Here is a 13,412-nt window from a genome sequence, read left to right on the forward strand (position 1 = left end):
GAAGCAGGAAAGGTCCAGATGAGAGAGACTGCGGACCTGAGTCAGTGATGGTGGGGTTGACAGACAGATTGGACTGATTTTTAGGAAGAAGCTTCATAACTGCTATGACTAGCTTTAGTCATTGAAAATAGAAAGACAAAAAGAAGAAAAACAGTGCTCTTAACAAACAGCATTGTAATGTGTACCTTAGTTGGTAAAGGATACTACCAAGCACACAATGTGCTCTGAAATAAGCTGTTAATAAGCCAGTCCCCATTCCATTATCTGGTCTTGATTTAATTTTGTTTCCAATTTTAAAATTGCTTTATATGAACTGGAACCTTCTAAGCCCTTGCTCAGCCTCTTGGTGCATTTCCAGTCTATAAGATCCTCTTAATATTTCCAAGTTATTTGCAAACAGAAAACCAAAAAGTGACTTTGTTTTCCAACCGCGTATTTATCTCTTTAGACAGTTGTTCACATAGTATGCAAAAGAAGTCTGAGGATAACGTGGCATGATCAAGAACAAAGAAGGAAAGATGTCAGACGGTACCAACACACAATACTAGCCTTTTTACCAGGCTCACATAAGGTAACAACACAATTTTTCTTTGTATTCATGGTTATCTCAACCTCATTTAATCTTTACCTGTGTTTCATAAACACAGATTTTTTTTTTCCCTTGGGAAACAATTTCCAGGCTGCACAAAGAAATGGTCCAACTCAGTCTATCAGGGCTTTAGAATTAATCAGGGAAGAAGAACAACACAGAACAAAATTGAACAAAATTACTCTTTTGCATAGACTATAATTCTGTAATTTTACAGCAAAGGATAAGAAAGGCTTCCATTGATACGATGGCTATCTTACACCTATTTTTAACTTCTAAGGATTGAAAAGAGAACTATTAGAACTTCAGATAGATTTTGAAGAGATGATTTTAAATGATCAAAAATGCTGGAAGTATATCATATGTGTATAAAAACACATGGACTCTTGAGAATGTATATATATATATATTTTAAGATGAGGTCGGCAGATATTTATTTATATTTTTTTAAAGATGAGGTCGGCAGGCTAAGTCTTTTAGCCAGTCTGGCCCATTACCTGTTTTTGGACTCCCCTGAGCTAAGAATGGTTTTACATTTTTAAGTGCTGGAAGACAAAAAAATATCAAAAGAACAACAATATTTCATGGTATGTGAAAATTACCTTAAATCCAAATTTCAGTGCCCCTAAATAAGTTTAATTGGAACACAGCCCATTATTTGTTCTGGATTGGCTACCTTTGTGCCACATGGCGGAGTTGATGGTTGTGCAAAGCCTAAAGTATTTACTATCTGGCCCTTTCGAGAGAAAAGTTTGCCAACCTTTGTTTTAAGAGAATTCCCCTAAAGAAACACCGAGGCCTTCAGTACATGGAAGGCTTCTTCACAGAGATTTTCTGCATCAGTGATACGTTATATTAAAAGAAAAGGAGAATGCATGAATTTAGTAAGGGTAATATTGTTGCCATATCATGAAATAAGATAATATACACTCTTTTACTACATTTAGGTTGCTTCTTATTATATGCCAGTATGGTATAGCTACTAAGACTATGCACTTCAGGGTCATTCTTTTTCCCTGAATCTTGATTAGCTTTCTATGACCTCGGGCTATTTACTTACCCTCTCAAAAGTCTTAGGTTTCCTATAAAAACAGGATAATAATGGTGCTAAACTCATGCAGTCATGGTATTAAGTGGGGTGACTTTCTTCTTAAAGGAATTATGTAGCTAGATATCTATTACATATGAGGTGTGTGACAAATTTTTTAATGAGCAGCATTGTCATCTGAAAATGTCATTTTTCGTGATCCCTTCACAGGACTGCCTGTAACTTCTGCTTGGATAAGAAAATCTGCAAAATCCTGAGTATGTAATTTCACACAATGGCCCAGTGCACAAATCCAAGCATGTACTTGACAGGAGAGTGGACCAAGGAGAGCCTAGAATGTCTAGAAATGGATCAGAGTGGTAGAGAGTGCTGGAAGGCCAGTGGGCGGCTGGATTAGGCTCATAAGCAGGACGTTGGGATTTCCCACGTTAGAGAATCCGTTCCGACTTTTTCTATAAGGATCCTCTTAATATTAACAAGTTGTTTGCACGTCTCTCAGGGAGCTCTCAGTCTGTGACAGGCTGTCGATGAAAGCTTTTTGATTTGGTAGCTAAAAACTTTTTTTTTTCAGAGTGGATGTAGTTCTCGTCATTTTATCCCATTTTATGTTGGGTTAACACTACCATTTTTCTTTTATTACTTAATGTCTTAGCTGGTGTTTCCAACCACAAAAATCATGAGAGTGTAATGCTGTAATTCTTGGGAATGTAATGATTCCTGTCCTACTGGCTTGCTGCTCCCTTGTCCTGCCTGAGCTTGCTCTGTCCCTAGGACAGTGACTGTGGATTCCTACAGAGGAGCCAGAGCCCAGGGAGCACATAGTTCCTTGGCTCTGATGCTGGCTCCCTTTTTGTGCCTCATCTCCAAGTAGGTTGTGAACACCCTTAGCGCAGGTAGTGTCTTCTGCTCCCCAGGGACAGTCTGGAGGCCAGTGATAAAGGGCATGAGGAGGAAAACCTTTAGCTGGTCCTAACAGAACTGACCTTTGCCTAAAGATAGCTAATGGGGGAGAAAAATCTCCTGAGACAAACAACTCTTTTGTCTCCCCATCCCCCCAGAAAATCATTTACAGAAATATCAGAATCCCAGAAGGCAGAAAATATCTCCGCAACATAGCTGAGAAACAGAATCCCTAATAGGTCCACTTTTTTTTTTTAATCTCATGAAATGTACAAATCTCACTTTTTTTTTTTTACTTTCTGTAATTTTGATTTATTATTCTGAGAAAAATCCCTCTGAATTTTATCCTTGTTTCTCAGTTATGGTTGGTTGAGTTTAGCCGCTCCAAAGAAGAACTAATTATTTCAGCTTTCTTCCATACTTTAGCTGGACTTGTGGTTAAGGGGACCAATACAAACACCCACACGTCAGCCTGTCGTGTGGGGATAAAACCCCCAAACTGTAACACCCGCATACATGCCTGTGAGTGGAACGGGGCAGAGTTGGGGGGCGGGTGGTCTCTTGCCTACTGGTAGGAGTAACTCTCATCATCGTATTCCAGCTCATCCTCCTCATCATCATCCAGCAGCCCATACTTAAATTTCCGGTAAACAGTGCCATCTTGGCCCATGTAGACGATGTCATCATCATCATCTTCATCATAGTCCCTGTCCCTGTACTCAATCACCTGATCCTCTTCAAAGCTGGTGGTTTCATGATGACTGCTCTTAAAGGACACATATGACTTATTAGGGTCAGCCAGCTTCTCATAGCCGGGCTTTGCCACGGGCTCACCTCGGCCCCGAGATTTCTTCCAGACAATCACAGCTGCCCCGAGCAGAAGCACCAACATAACGGAGGATGTGATCAACAGGGCAGTCTTGGTATGCTCACCGGCAGGCCCTATTTCACTTGATTGAAGGATACACTCCTCTGTTGGAAGAAGACCCCAGAGAAGGGCAGAGAGGGGAAGGGTGGAAGAGGAGAAATGGAATGAGGAAAATTAATTTCTGAGGTAAAAAGCTTTGCTTTATCTTTGAAAACCAAAATGGTAGAATCACTGACTCTGATTTTCCTAGAGTGCACACCATGCTACAGAATTGCATTGTGTACCCCCCTGAGAGTCCTAGTTGGCATCTGGTGATACCAACAAACCCTTCTAGGATGAAGGTCAGTTTGAGAGATAGAGTCCCCTCATCCTCATACCATGTGAGTCAGTCACCAAGTCTCCAATCTGACCAATCGATTTTTCTATTTCCCTCTTAAGAAAAATATTCCATCTGGGCTTGTGCTTCAGTTACTGCTAAATGCTGTTTTTTGTTTCAAATCCTACTTTCTCTAAGACTGATTCCTCTCCCCAGGTGTCTTCAACCTGGTCCAATATTCAAGGGCAGAGAAGATTATTTATAAAACCATTGACTTTTTTTTTTTTTAAAGTAGCCTCTATGCCTAATGTAGAGCCCAAAATCATGATCCCAAGATCACGAGTCACTTGCTCTCCTGATTGAGCCAGTCAGGTGTCCCCAAACCATTGACTCTTGAAGCTGTGTGGGGCCTTAGAAATTACTTAGGTCAGAATTCCAGAGAAGATGGTGGTGTAGGGGGATCCTAGGCTCACCTCAACACATCTAGATAACACCCACATCAATGTAAATAACCCAGGAAATGACCCAAAGACTAGCAGAACAGACTTCACAGCTGAATGTAGAGAAAAGGCAAATCAACCGGAGAATTAGGTTCATTGATTGATTTTTAATTAGGCTCCACATACCCAGTGTGGAGGGCTCAACACAGGGTCTTGAACTCATGACCCTAAGATTAAGACTTGAGCTGAGATCAAGAGTCTGATGCCCAGCCAGCTGAGTCACCCTGGAACCCCCGAAGATTTGTTTTAAATATCAAGTTGTGTTACTCAGGCAAATTGGTAGCACTCAATGAAACAATAAAAAAAAAAAAGAAAAGAAAAGAAAAGAAATTAATTACGTCAATCTGTTTCTTGACAGTTGAGGAAACTGAGGCCCACAGAGAGGAAGTGACTTGTCACTTGGTAGAGGCAAAAACTTGTTTGTGAAGCAATCAAAATTTGAACCCAGGAATCCAAATTGCATGCTATAGACTGGAAACATTTGGGCAAACATTCTGACAACTGTGTTTTTGGTGTCATGGCATTCTGTAGCTCTAATCTGACAGGAAGAGAGTCAGTTTCTTTAAATTCTAATTACCAAGTTTAATAATAGGGGACTCTTCTATCATAATTCAGATTTCTGAAGTTGAGAGCTCTGCCCCTTGTTGTTCATTCACTGGTCTCTGTTTCAATGCCTTGATCAAGAACATGGAGTAACCAAAACTAACAGAAGGAAGGACCAAACAATAAGTTCAGTGATGAGCTCATTTTTCTTACTTTTCACTCATTTATTCAGGTGGTATGATTTGGGTAAGTTACCCACTTCTTTTCCCCTCTTCTTTAACTCACCAGAGGCGAGAATAAAAGAGAGTATGAGAGCACCAGGGAAAAAACTAGCAGGCTCTGTTGGATGTACAAGTTAAAATACAGGGTAAGTTTTCCATAAGTGGTTTCTAAACCACCTGGGTCTGCCCCCAGGATTCTTTTATGAGATTCTAGGTATGTTATATATACTAGCTTAATGGATGTAATTCTGCTGCCAATTATTTTAGGGGCAATTATTTTTGCTAATTACATACTGGCCAATTGGATCTGATTCATCACCACTGTGTATTTCCCACTCTTTTTGCTGGTGATAAATAAGTTGCCTATTTTATCCCAACTTTCATTCTTATGGGATTTTTGCCCATCAAGCAGAATTTCCTCTTCTAAAATAATAGCACTATCATAATTGTTTTTGTCATTAGCAATACCAGCACAGAGTTTTTCTCTGGAGGAAATACTAAAGCACCAGAGGGATGGATAAGCAATCTGTGTGCAGAACTTGGAGATAAATACTGCCTAGGGCAGGAGAATCAATAAAAGATGTTTCAAGATTGTTTCAATTACTAAGGCACCATATGCAATCATGTCGTACTCTTCTCCAGGCTTAGGTCTGCAGAGTTAGGGTCAGACTCTGTGATCTAGTTTCTTTGAAGGAGCAGAGTGTCTCAGTAAAAAAATGAGCAGGTAATCAAGAGTATTTAGACTTATGCAGAGTTGCCCCAGGTGGATCTCCAAGTGTTGCAGAAGGCCCAGGAAAGCTGAGTAAATAGTTCTTAGTTGGAACGTTTCTGAAGAAACTCTGCACCCAATGTGCACACACTTCTGGTTTCATTTAAAGCCATTGATGTAATGAGGGTTATTATTCTTAGCTGACATAGTGTGGATATCAGGCAATCATACCCTGAAGGTGGATATGTATGAGGGGCTGGAGGAACCAGCTGTTTGTAGGGGTAGAAAAGCTAAAAGAAGGAAATAATCAGTTTTTGGAAATATAATCTTTAGAATTTAATTGAAAGGGCCAATAAAAAATAAAAATGACTAGTACCAGCTATGGGTCTGAGATTTACTTCACTTATGGACAGGCTCACATTAATATGATGTCTCTTTGTCAGGCCATGATACATCTGAACCCCAGAGAAATGATCTGCTTTTGGACTGGAGAATATATTTTAAGAAAAAAAAATATATAAATAAAAATATATATTAATCATATATATATCTTAAAATATATAATATATGTATAATATATCTATAAATATAGATAATAATATATCTATAAATATATATATCTTAAAAATATACATATATACTTTTAAGAGGGAATCACCCCATTTGGGATCTTTCTGAGTTTGTGGCCTATGAAGACCAAGTACCCATATGCATATGGATGGAATTGGAGGTAGGAGACAGCGGGGGCGGGGGGCCTGGGAATTGGTAAAAGGGGTTTTGTTTCTTTCTAGCTTTGATGAAAGTTCATTTTAAGTTCATCAGAGACCTTAAGTTCTCTAAGAGGAGCCTTAGATTTTGGCTAACTTCCATAGAATGAGTCTACAGAAGAATCAAGGTAATATTGGTATCAGCTTTTTTGATAATTCTTTTGCTTTATTTCCCCAGGAGGGAAGGATAAAAAGAAGAAAGTGAATTTCTAAAGATGAGATTCAGGGGGCACTTGGGTGGCTCAGTTGGTTAAGTGTTCAACTCTTGGTTTCAGCTGAGGTCATGATCTCAGGGTTGTGAGATGGAGCCCTGAGTCCAGCTCCATGCTCAGTGGGGAGTCTGCTTGAGATTCTTCCTCTCCCTCTGCCCCTCCCCCTGCTTGCTCACTTGCCCTCTCTTTCTATCTCTCTCTCTCTAAAATAAATAAATAAAATCTTTAATAAAAAAATGAGATTCTAGACGAACTTGAGTTCTTATTTTAGAGGCAGCACAGCAGTGGAAAGAATGCAGGCTTTGTAGTCCAAAGGGCCTATATTCTAATTCCAGATGAGCCCTTAACATTGCAACGGACTCGAGTATGTTAATCAAACCCTTAGAGCCTTGGTCTCCTCATCTGAAAAACGGTATTAATAATAGCTACTTACAGGGGCACCTGGCTGGCTCAGCAGGTAGAGCATGTGATTCTTGATCTTGGGGTCATGAGTTAGACCCCCATGTTGGGTGTAGAGACCATTTTAAAAAAATCTACTTGGGACACCTGTGTTGCTTCGTTGGTTAAGCTGTTGACTCTTGATTTCAATTCAGGTCATGATCTCTGGGTCCTGGGATCAAGCCTTGAGTTGGGTTCCAGGCTCAGTGGGGAGTCTGCTTGAAGATTCTCTCCCTCTCCCTCTGGCCTTCCTCCCTGCTTGTGCTCCCACACACTCTTTCTCAAATAAATACATTAAAAAATTAAAAATTAAAAAAATTGCTCAGATGAATTGATGGATAGAAAGCTCTAGGTACAGTAAACACATTGCAGGCACTCAATAAAAAGGTAGCTCTATTTATTCTCCAGAACTTTCCAACCTCCTCTCTCCTCTGCTCTCATCCCCTTCCAGAAGAGAGGCCCTTCCTCTGCAGGCTGCTCTTCAACTCCCCTCACCTGTGGTGTCCCGGCAGTCACAGCACTCCTGGGTGTGGGAGGGATCAGAGACATTACAGCAGTGTAGGCAACGGCCATCATCCATTAGCAGCAGCAGGCTGGCGGGGCACACGGTGCAGTTTTTGGTTCCAGGTCCCTTGCATTCCACGCAGCTTTCGTGGCATTTTTCACAGGTAAAATTGTCCCCCTGTTAAGAACAATCAGGAGATTCTTTTTGAGTGTGGATCAATCAACAAGGCACTGGAGTTCCCTGGTGCGAGTTCCATCTTGTCCCCATGAGGGAGGGAGAGAGGCATGTGGGGGATAGTAGAAAGATAGCTTGTTGTGGGTCCATTTTAACTGTTGAGAATGAAAGATAGACCCAACTGTCCTCACTTGAAGGAAACCGTTGATGGCTCTTTCCATCTGAGATCCACTGATAACAAGAGTGGGAGAACAGGCTTCTAGAATAGCTTAAGTTACTAACTGACAGCTCATGTGCTGTATCTGGTCAAGAACAAGTTTTGTCTGGCTCATACTAAATTGACCTTCACAGTTTAAAAAACTTTTGATTCATTGCCCGCATTTCAAAATTAGAGTATTTCACTTGTAAATCAGTTCCTAGTTTCTCTTTAAAAACTACACTGTCACTGTCATCACTACCACATGGTAGCATCACAGACAGCTGAACGGCAGTGGCCCTCTTTTTGTGCTCTCCTGGTTGATTGAGTCCTCAGCACTTGCTCTGATGTCACCAACATAGATGACACTCAAATTCGACTTTTTTTTTTTTTTTTCAAATTCGACTTTTTATCAAGCCTGTGCTGGGATTTTTCTTTGACCCGACACCCTTCACTCATGTGCGTTAAGCTGATTTGCCTCTGTGGTTATTAGATTCTTGTGGCCCTGCCTCATTATAATATTTGTGACTGTTCATCTGAAACAGTGAAATCTCAGTGACAATAGTTGAGAGAGAAGGAGAAAGTGGCTTCGTATCTGACAAATTGCTCCTTCGGTGGTGCTAAAAATGTAGACAAGGGAAGATATCTTCCTATTTTACTTCTGTGCTTTGGAAGGGTGGTATGGTAGAAAAGGAAGCACTTTGCCTTTGTTGAGCACTTTGGCATATTTCGGGTGCTGATAAGGTGCTTTCTCAGCTGTAATTATTTTACCAAATCCTGGATTAGCCACCAGGCCCCCTGGTTTCAATACCAGCTTTGTTACTTACTACTCATGTGATCTTTAGCAATTATTTAATCTTTCTGATCCTCAGTTTCTCCAAAGTGTAAGGATTTAATGAGAACTCCTAATGTGAATATGTTGGATCATGTTAATTTCACCATGGCGAGATTTACTTAATTTCTAAAGTTTGGAAACACAAGAAGTTAGTGAACTCAGAATATCCATGGTTTCTAGGCAAGGAAATCAAGCAATATCTCTCTTAGTACACCATGCAGGGGGGCAGGAAATGAAAGATCAACAGCAGTTGTGTAGTTCTGACATTATTCAGGCTTTTCAGGTCAGACAGCAGAGGGGTAGGAGAGAAGATATTTCTTCCTTCTTCTTCTTCTTCTTCTTCTTCTTCTTCTTATTCTTCTTCTTCTTCTCTCTTCTTCTTCTCTTCTTCTTCTTCTTCGATTTATTTATTTGAAAGAGAGAGAGAAAGCGAGAGAGAGAGAGCAAGCTTGAGTGGGGGAAGGGCAGAGGAAGAGAGAGAAAGAATCTCAAGCAAACTCCATGCTGAGCACAGAGCCTGACATGGGCTCAATCCCAAGACCCTGAGATCATAATCTGAGCAGAAATGAAGAGTTGGATGCTTAACCCACTGAGCCCCCAGGCACTCCTAAACTTCTTAATTCTGATGTAGTGTTCCTAACAGGACTTCTAAGATCATGAGCAATGAATGTAAAGGTAAATCTGAGGTCCTTTTCATCTAATTTCTCCATTATTTATCTCAGGTCATCTCACTTCCTTTGACTGAAATTGAGGCCACTGGTGGGTAGCACCATTATTCCATGATGCAGAGGTAGAAGATTATAAAACTAGAGCAAGTGTAGGAATTTTAGGACTTTTTGACTTTGCCCAGAATGACAGGCCAAAACTAGCTCCCATGCCTCTGCAGAAATAGAGGAAGGCACACCATGTCCAGCTCTCTGTACCTTTCCCACTCTGTATTCCCCCACCAGACAGTCTGAGGCACAGATTCCTCCCATTAGGTGGTAACTCCACACGCAGGATAAGCAATTCCATGCTCCTTTTCCTGAAAGAAAGAAAGAAAAAAAGAAAAAGATTCTAAATTATGAGGGCTGACGTTAGATTTCAACCTCTGTCTTGGGTTCAAAACTCTTAGGAGCAAGGACTATGTCAAGAAAATTGAAGTAGAAGGATGATTGATTGAGGAGATGGGGGAGGGGGAAGTCTCCAGGACACCGAGTGAAGACCTAGAAATTATCCAATTAGTCAATCAATGTAAATTCCCATTTGGAAATTGAGGGTTTGGAAGGAATAGATCTTTTATGACAGCAAAAAGAAAGATTTTCAGAAAATGAGAAATCATGTGGAAAGCTTATAAAACTTTTGTCATTCTGCTTATTGTTTTACTAATATAGAGGAACAGAATGATACCAGATGATTTGGAGGGTCCCAATACTCATTCGGTGAGAAAATCATGGTTAGGCAGTCTCTAAGAAATACCAGACTTAAAAAAAAAAAAGAAAAAGAAAAAGAAATACCAGACTTAGAATTTAAAATGCCAGGGCTAAGAGAATTTAGCAGATCAGTTTGTCCAGTTGTTCTTAATTTGGGGAGGGTGGTGGTTGTGGTGACAGATTCCTTTGAAATTCTCTTGAAAGCTAGAAACTTTCTTTTCAAAAATTGGAATGCTGTTATTTATTTATTTATTTATTTATTTATTTATTTATTTATTTATTTAGAGGTAGAGAGGTGGGTAGGGGCAAAGGGAGAGGGAGAGAAAGAACCTCAAGCAGGATCCATGCCCAGTGTGGAGCCCCACACAGTGCTCGATCTCACAACCCTAAGACCACCTGAGCTGAAATCAAGAATCAGATGCTTACCTGACTGAGGCACTCAGGTTCCCCTATTATTTTTTTAAAATAAATGAAAAATAAGGCCCAGATATGTCAAGTTATCCATTTAAGGTTACATAGGTAATGGTCAAGAATCAAATTCAGATTTGTTGACCCACAGTCCAATGCTCTTTCAGTCATACTATCTGCCTTAACATCTTATGACCCATTATATAGAGGAGGTCTGAATCTACAGGCTCTGTGTTTGTGGTGGTAATATCCTACTCCTAATTGAGAGACCCCAAGAATGATTGACCCAAGCATTACCTTTTGCCCAGATATTAAGGGATACTTCTAGAGAGGGTTTTGAGACAGGAGACCTGAATTCTCAACCATTCCCTTAGGAAGGTCCTGGTGTTTTTGCTGAGAATTTCAAAACGAGCAGGGAGATAGACGGGGGGCATGGAGTGTGTCTGGTATTGTGAGTTGGAACTTGATATAGGTTTTCCCATCAGAAGAATATTGTACAGAGTCGTTAGTTGCATTTGAAGTAGATCCAGGAATCTTGACCTTCACAATCACTATGGAGTTAAATCAACTTTTCATGTCTAATCTATGAACTCAATCATTTATGATGTTTCTATGGAAGAAAAATTCTGAGCTCTGAACAACAGTTTAGAGAATAAACCTTTATTATCCAATTGCTTTTTAGATTGGGAGCTGCTTGTAGTGATACAAATTTTATAATAAAGCCATTTTATTATTTTTAAGTTTTAAATCAAAGTGTAGTTGACATACAATATTATATTAGTCTCAGCTATACATCAGTGATTCAACAATTATGTACATTACGAAGTGCCCACCATGCTAAGTATTGTTACCATCTGTCACCACACAAAGTTATTACAATATTATTGACTATATTCCCCATGTTGTACTTTCCATCTCTGTGACCTACTTATTTTATAACTGGAAGTTTATACCTCCTAATGCACTTCACTATTGTACTCCTCCTCCCACCCCGCTGCCCTCTGGCAACCACCTGTTTGTTCTCTGTATACTTATTTGTTCATTTATCTTGGTTTTTTTTTTTTTTTTTTGGATTCCACATAAAGTGAAATCATGTGATATTGGTCTTTCCCTGTCTGACTTATTTCACTTAGCATAGTACCCTCTAGGTCCATCCATGTTGTTGTGAATGACAAGATTTCATTCTTTTTTATGGTTAAGTAACATTCCATTGTATAAATATACCACATCTTCTTTAGCCATTCATCTACTGATGGACACTTGGGTTGCTTCCATAATTTGGCTATTGTAGAATGCTGCTATAAACTTAAAATGCATATATCTTTTCACATTAGTGTGTGCATTTTCTTCAGATAAATACCCAGAAGTGAAAATAATGCATCCTTTGGTATTTCAATTTTTTATTTTTTGGCAAATCTCCATACTGTTTTCCATAGTAGAACATGAAACATTCCTACTAATCGTGCACAAGGGCTCCCCTTTCTCTACATCCTCACCAATACCTGACATTTCTTAGCCTCTTTGGTACTAGTCATTCTGACCAGTCTAAGGTAGATTTCTCATTGTGGTTTTGATTTTCATTTTCTTGATGAGTAATAACGTTGAATATCTTTTCACGTGACTACAGGCCATCTGTATGTCTTCTTCAGAAAAATATGTATTCCAGATCTCTGCCCATTTTGCTATCAGATTATCTTTTTGTTAAGTTGTATGAGTTCTTTATATATTTTGGATGTTAACCCCTTATCAGATATATCATTTGCAAGTATCTTCTTCCATTCAGTAGGTTGTCCTTTTGTTGATAGTTTCCTTTGCTGTGCAAAAGCTTTTTAGTTTGATGTAGTTCCAATTATTTATTTTTTGCTTTTGTTCCCCTTCCCTGAGAAGACAGATCCAGAAAAATACTGCTAATACATGTTGCTGATAAATATTGTGATGTTCAAGAGTTTTCTCTGTGTTTTCTTTTAGGAGTTTTATGGTTTCAGATCTTACCTTTAAGCCTGTAAGCCATTTCGAGTTTATTTTTGTGTAGAGTGTAAGAAAGTAGTCCAGTTTTACTCTTTGGCACGTGGCTGTCCAGTTTTTCCCAACCCATTTATTGAAGACACTCTCTCTCTTCCCCACTGAATATTCTTGCCTCCTTTGTTACAGATTAACTATGTAAGCATCAGTTTATTTCGAGGTTCCATTAATCTATGTGTCTATTATTGTGCCAGTACCATACCATTTTTATTACTATAGATGTATAGTATAGTTAGAAATCTGAGAAAATCATTCTATTTTTATCTTACCTCTAGCTTCATAGAGAAATTCTTACATGTTCTGGAACATATTGTGGTTTTTGATAAAAGAATCAATCTTCCCCTCCTTCTTTCTTCTTTCCTTTTCCTAACCTACATTCTTCTGAAATATAGCTTAGGTGTCTTATTTCAATTTTTTTAAATACAAAAGATTTTTTTTTTAATGAAGAAAAATACGGAGTAGAAAAAAATCAGAAAAAAAGTAGTAAAAAGATTAGATCACAGTATTTGTGTCTTAAGATTGCTTCTATTTTACAGAAGACGAGCAGCAATTCATCTGAAGCTTATATCCTGAGTGATCCCCAAAGGCCCTACATGTCACCAGTTACATGTCCTATATTGACTTATTGCAAAATCTGTACACTGAGGGTACAGATCCTTTTGCTAAAGGCAGTTTGTTAATTTTCAGACTGTTTTCTATTCCAAGTTTAACAAGCTATGTTTATCATTGCTTCTAAGGATCTGCAAGAA

General features: G+C 39.1%; 1 protein-coding gene across 1 annotated transcript in view; it reads right to left on the reverse strand.

Annotated features, from left to right (window-relative positions):
• Positions 1–434: 434 nt before the first annotated feature.
• The window catches only part of PCSK5 (proprotein convertase subtilisin/kexin type 5), a 440,983-nt gene continuing 428,005 nt past the window's right edge, over positions 435–13,412 (reverse strand). The window contains exons 36-38 of the mRNA XM_055310345.1: positions 9,745–9,845; positions 7,607–7,793; positions 435–3,509 (exon numbers count right to left, since the gene is read on the reverse strand). Coding sequence (XP_055166320.1) covers positions 3,103–3,509; positions 7,607–7,793; positions 9,745–9,845 — 695 coding nt within the window. The 3' untranslated portion in view covers positions 435–3,102. The remainder of the gene's footprint in view (positions 3,510–7,606; positions 7,794–9,744; positions 9,846–13,412) is intronic.

Source organism: Nyctereutes procyonoides, unplaced genomic scaffold (genome assembly GCF_905146905.1).
Source record: "Nyctereutes procyonoides isolate TBG_1078 unplaced genomic scaffold, NYPRO_anot_genome, whole genome shotgun sequence".
Lineage (NCBI taxonomy): Eukaryota > Metazoa > Chordata > Mammalia > Carnivora > Canidae > Nyctereutes > Nyctereutes procyonoides.